The sequence below is a fragment of the Miniopterus natalensis genome, chromosome 7 (genome assembly GCF_054644295.1).
Source record: "Miniopterus natalensis isolate mMinNat1 chromosome 7, mMinNat1.hap1, whole genome shotgun sequence".
NCBI classification, from domain to species: Eukaryota; Metazoa; Chordata; class Mammalia; order Chiroptera; family Miniopteridae; genus Miniopterus; species Miniopterus natalensis.
Genome location: NC_142087.1, coordinates 23,654,333 through 23,660,425, shown reverse-complemented (window position 1 = coordinate 23,660,425; position 6,093 = coordinate 23,654,333). Strand labels below are relative to the sequence as shown.

General features: G+C 37.9%; 1 protein-coding gene across 4 annotated transcripts in view; it reads left to right on the top strand.

The window, feature by feature from the left end:
- Nucleotides 1-23: 23 nt before the first annotated feature.
- ESF1 (ESF1 nucleolar pre-rRNA processing protein) overlaps nucleotides 24-6,093 on the top strand; it is a 50,812-nt gene continuing 44,742 nt past the window's right edge. Inside the window, exons 1-3 of one of the 4 annotated variants that reach the window (XM_087818875.1) lie at nucleotides 24-124; nucleotides 1,191-1,869; nucleotides 5,576-5,895. In XM_087818875.1, coding sequence (XP_087675001.1) covers nucleotides 1,233-1,869; nucleotides 5,576-5,895 — 957 coding nt within the window. In that variant the 5' untranslated portion in view covers nucleotides 24-124; nucleotides 1,191-1,232. Of the gene's footprint in view, nucleotides 125-214; nucleotides 231-445; nucleotides 463-1,190; nucleotides 1,870-5,575; nucleotides 5,956-6,093 lie in introns of those variants that run through there. The other 3 variants (XM_016212005.2, XM_016212007.2, XM_016212006.2) reach the window with 3 other exon arrangements.

Genomic DNA, 6,093 nt, shown 5'->3' with positions numbered 1-6,093 from the left:
GCGGGGGCCGAGCCGGCCTCCGGGGGTGCGCCCCGCCTCCTCGCCTTCCCGGCCTCATCTTTCGGGCTTCCTTGGTCCTTCTCAGGGGCCTGTTGAGACCTCAGTCCAGTCGCAGCGCCCTGAGGTGTGGGAGCTGGAAGGAGACCCTCGTCCCGAGCTGCCCGGTGTTCCCCGCGCTAGAGGGGGGCCTAAGGGGCGGGGGGGCGCGGAGAGGAGGGCGGGCGTCGGAGGTGAGGTCGGGTCGCCTTCCATTCCCTGAATACCGGACTGTTGTCCAGGGCTTTCCTCCTCACCGTGTGTCTGCGTTGCCTCCGGTAGTTGGATGAGATGGGACCCACCTCCTAAGGCTGTCCGGAGGGTTAAATGCTTTAACCTAAAACTCATAGACCACTGCCTGGCACGCCAGTATTAATACTACTTTTAAGTGTGCAAGTGGATTGTTGACACCTTTGATTTTTCTTGGTGTGTAAAAAGTTGTACATTTTTAGGCAAAAATTCAGCTTTATCGTCAAGTCTTTTTCAGAACTATTTTGAAGACACAGTGCTAATTATATACATACACGTATTCCAGTATGTTTGGGGGACGGGGCGGAATGGTCCCCTGTAGAATAAGAAATCTTAGAAAGACGTGGTGTGTATTAGCTAGAGTGAGACTTTACCTGGTTCTTGAAGGATGGTCGGATCTAAAGAGGGAACTCTGTGAGCTAAACCTGACTTGATTTTGGTCTGTTTTGTTATGAGACTAGCCTTGTAGAACCAAAGGCCATTAGGAGTAGCACGAGGTAAGGCTTAACAGAGAGGATGGGACCAAAATGTGAAATAAAAAATGAGACCAGCTGAGGCGTGGGAATCTTAATTACATTAGCTTTTAGCTTGTAAGGCGTACAGGTATACAAACAAACATAGAAATTCTAAGCGAGTGTGATTGGTTAGTAAGCATTTGCCCTGGAATTCTACTTGCTTTTACCCTGAATTTATTTCTTCAAATGCTTTGTAATAGAAAGAGGATATTCTCATAGTTTTTGGCTTTTTTGCACGTGATTCAGAATAAGTTTCTTAATGAAATTGACTTGTTACCTTTATTTGCGTTTAACTTAGACTATATTGTGAATTAGTATTTTTTCCCCAAAACATCTTATTTAATTTTATTACTAACCCTTCGTTATTGTCTCATTTGTTTTATTTTTCAGAATTTGGTTTCTTAAAGCACTTGTCCAGTCAGACACTTAAAAATGGCATCCAAACAAGAAATAATGAGTGACCAGCGGTTTAAGCGTGTTACAAAGGACCCAAGATTTTGGGAAATGCCAGAAAAGGATCGAAAAGTCAAAATTGACAAGAGATTTCGAGCAATGTTTCATGACAAAAAGTTCAAGTTGAATTACGCTGTGGATAAAAGAGGACGCCCCATCAGCCACAGCACTACAGAGGACTTAAAACGTTTTTATGACCTTTCGGATTCTGATTCAGATCTCTCAGGTGAAGATAACAAAGCATTGAATCAAAAGAAAATGAAGAAGAAAAAACCCCAGAAAAATAAAATAGAATCAAAAAATCTAGTTGAGGAGAAAAAGAAAGAAACCAAGAAAATTAACCAAAAGGATTCTGGAAATAAAAATGATTTAGATAACTCTGACAAAATTCAGAAAATGAAAAACTCATGCAAACCTGAGAAGGTAGATTCAAAAATAAGTCCTGAGAAAGACAGTGAATTTCTACCAAAGAGTGCAAAAGGGGAAAAACGTTATGTTCAACTTAATACAGATTCATGTCCCAAAGGAAGACTAAGGACAATAGACTCGGGCACTTCAGAAGTTGTGAAATCTCCGAAAATCAAGCATTCTGAGACAAGAAGAGAAATACAGTCAGGTTTGTTGGAAAAATTAAGGATTTGTTTGTATTATGTTACTTATATTTATTCTGATCTTTTAAAAATGTAAACATATTTAATAAGTATTTTTATAGTGTAATGGGAATTATCAAGTGCTTATTTAGAGGTATAAAGGTATGAAAGAAAAAATACCATATAATCATTATTAATTTTTGATTTGGTGCTATAGTGACTAGAAGAGGCATAAAAATTTGAGTCAAGGTTACACAATAAATTTGATATGTAATGGGCACTAGTGAGAGCTGTATTTTCTAATCAGATAAAGTGTTATATGTACTCATCAAATTATAAGAGTTGTGCCTAAAGAAGGTAATAGAGTTGAGTAGTATTCATTTCTTCATTCAGCTACTTTTAGTGACTAGTATTTGGCAGATAGAACATGAATAAGACATGGTTCCCTCTCAGAGCTACTGTTAGCTTATATAATGTCTGTGAATATTAGAAAAAGGTATGCCCTTCTGAACACACAACTCAGTTTGGTGAGACAGCATCTTTAAGTGAAGCAACAGGTTCTCTTTCCGTGAGTAGACATAGCTACTCCACACAGTGCATAGATTAATGAGTAGAGTTTGGCCTTGATTTCAACCTATCTTGCCCCTTTGCAGATCCTCTACTGCAAAAAACAGCTCACTAAACTGTGCAGAGGCCCTAGTTGAAAGCAACACTTTCCAGTCACCCCATGTGGCTGCTGGCTATCATAGTGGACAGTGCAGATCTAAAGTAGAAGAAATGAGTCAGAACCATAATATGAAATAGAATAATTTTAAAAGCCATTAAAAGATGTTCAGCAGAGGACTACAAGAATTCTGAAGAAGAGGTCACTCAAGATACAGTAATCAGAAAAACTCAGGTGAAGTGTCACTTTGGTAAGGATTTGGAAAAATTAAATTTGGAGACAAAAGTTAAATTTGTATAGTATTCTAGGAGACCAAATTTAGGATGGTAAACACACAATACAATATGCAGATGATGTATTGCAAAATTGTATACTTGAAACCTGTATAATTTTATTAACCAATGTCAGCCCAACAAATGCAATTGAAAAAGTACACAAGAAATGAAAAAGGTAAATAAGATAAATAAGAACAGTAATAAGGCGATTAATTAGTTAGATATTGAACATTGCACCTTACACAATAAAGTGCAACTTCCTTCTGATTAAAAAATAAATAAGTTTTTTTTAATCCTCACCTGAGGATATGTTTATTGATTTTTCAGAGAGAGGAAGTGAGGAGAGAGAGAAACATTGATGTGAGAGGGAAACATTGATTGGTTGCCTTCATCTGCTCCTTCAACCAGAGCCTAACCTGCAACCCAGGTACGTGACCTGACTGGGACTCAGATCCATAACCTTTTTGGTACACTGGACAATGCTCCAGCCAACTGAGCCACCCAGCCAGGACTGCGATGATTTTTTTTTTAAGTGCTATTAAGTAAAGGTGATATGAGGAGTTACAGTTTCGTATGTGTCATTTAAAAATGTTGATGCCCAGCACTTGCACCCCTAAGAATTTAAGTAAAAGATCGGATGTGTCAAAGAATATGCACTGTAGCATTGTTTTTAAATTTAAAAAAATGGTAACATAAATCATTAGGGGATTGATTAAGTTATGGTACATCCAAATATGACTATGATATATGCAGTTTTAACAATAGGTTACAAAATAGCATAAATGGTATGATCAGCTAGTTAAAAATAAGTTAGTGGATATGTCTTAGAAAACAAATTTAGGGAGTTATGTACCAAAATAACCATCCAGTTATCTCTGAATGAAAAATTGCTAGTCATCTTTAACTGTATTTTCTTAATTTTTTGCATTGCTCATTACTTTTATAATTAGGTGGAAAATGGTAAAACTATTTTTTGAGTAGCTGTATAAAATATGTATATACACAGATAGTAAATAGAAGCATGTGATTGTTTTAGAAATAGAAAATGAGCCCTGGCCGGTGTTCCTCAGTGGTTAGAGCTTCAGCCTGTGCACTGAAGGGTCGCTGGTTCGATTTCTGGTCAAGGGCATGTGCCTGGGTTGCAGGTGGATCCCAGTCCCAGTCAGGACACGTGTGGGAAGCAACCAATCCATGTGCCTCTCTCACATCAATGTTTCTCTCTCCCCCCTCCCTCTCTCCCTTTCTCCTTTTCTCCTTCCTTCTCTCCTTCCCTCTCTCCCCCCCTTCCACTCTCTCTAAAAAACAGTGGAAAAAATATCCTTGGGTGAGGATTGTAAAAAAAAAGAAAAGAAAATGAGCCCTTTCAGAGTTGTGAGGGCTGAAAATATCTAATTTAAATAAAATCAGCCCTTTACTCTTCATAGTTGCTAAATGTAAGTTAGTTACAAAGTTCAAGATTTAGCAGGAAAGTTAAAACTATTTCACTCTTTTCATAGGTAATGTAATTCAGGTCACAACTTCTGTTACCACTACACATGAGAAGACAGCCAGTCTTCTTGCTGTCTTCTTAGATGACTCAAAGACACTTTTAAATCAGCATATCCAAAACTGAACTCATGATCTGCCTCTACCAAATAAACAAATTGGTTCTTTTCCAGCATTGCCTGTTTATATATCTGTCCAGCTACTCTTCAAGCCAAGAAGCTAGGACTCATCTTTGACACTTCTAAAACTCCTTTGCCCCATACCGAACCTATCACTGATTACTGTTGGTTTTGCTTCTTAACTGAAAGTCAGAAGTGACTCCATTTTCTTCCCTGCATTTCAATTTCTACCAACTTAGTGGTGTCTCTTGCCGTATGTACTACACTTCTCTCTATTCACATCCACTCAACTTCCTCCAGTCAGTTTTCTACAGTGTAGTCAAGGTAATCTCAATGTGCAAATCTGATGTCTTTCCTTCTGAAAACAGCAGTGGCTTCTCATTACTTTTACAACAAATCCAAACCCTCTACATGGTTTTTGGATAGCGTAACTCTTTAGTTTAATTTCTTACTTGACTCCTGGCTATCTGCAATCTAGACATGCTTTTCAGATTTTTTCTTTTAGTGTATCTCTCCATATGCTTTTCTTGCTGTTTGGAACGCATCCCTAATCTATTTGTCAAACCTTGTTTACTTAATCCTTTATCCTTCAAGTAGCAACTCATAGCATTATATAACATTCCTACTTGGTACCTATCCTAGTTGTAATTTTGTTTTTTAAAATGTGTAGTTTCTTAAATTTTTTTTTAATTTATTGATTTGAGGGGAGGGAGAAGGGAGAGAGAGAAACATCGATTTGTTGTTGTTCCACTTAGCTATGCATTCATTGGTTGATTGTCATGTGTGCCCTGACCAGGGATCGAACCCAAAACCTTGGTGTTTGCTCTAACCAACTAAGCTACCCAGACAAGGCCTAAATGTGTATTGATATGAATGATTTTAGTTGATCAGTATGTGTTCATCTGTCTTCTTTATTCAACTGGAAGTTTGTTGAGGGCATTGATTGCTTCTCTTTTGCCAATGATTGTATATTGAGTACCTACCACATAGCAGGCATTCCATAAATATTGAATGAATGTGGTTTGGGTATATATTAAGATTTCTAATAAATAACTTGGTTAGGCATGAAGTTTGCTAAATTTATATTTTCCTTTAGTCTCTTTTATAGATACCTCATGAAATAACTTGGATTCAATTTAGTTCAGTGTTTATAATTTATTAATTTCTCTCTCCTTTCACCTTTTTACAGTGGTTCCCTTTGTAGTGGCAAGACACAGTGATGGTTATGAAAACTCAACAGGTGGTAAAATGTTTGATAAAGATGCTTTGGAGGAAGATTTAGAAAGTGCTAGTGAAAGAGGAAGTGATGAAGAATCTGAAGATGGAATTGCAGACTTTGGTACAGCTTCAGCTGATGACGACAGTGATGAAAGTGAAAGCGAGGAGGAGGAAAGTGATGAGAGTGAGGAGGAGGGGGAAAGTGACAGTGGCCCCGATCTTGCGAGAGGTAAAGGGAATATAGAAACTAGTTCCGAAGATGAAGAAGATACAGCAGACTTACTTCCAGAGGTATCTGGCTTTGAGCATGCTTGGAGAGAACTAGATAAAGATGCTCCTCGGGGTGATGAGGTAAAGTGTGAATAAATAAGGTCATTTGTGAAGAACACTGTACAAGTAGCCTTTATGGATGGTAGGACTGATGTCATTAAATTAAGTGGGAAAGTCTTTATTGATAAATAATACTATTGATGATGATTTTGATTAAAA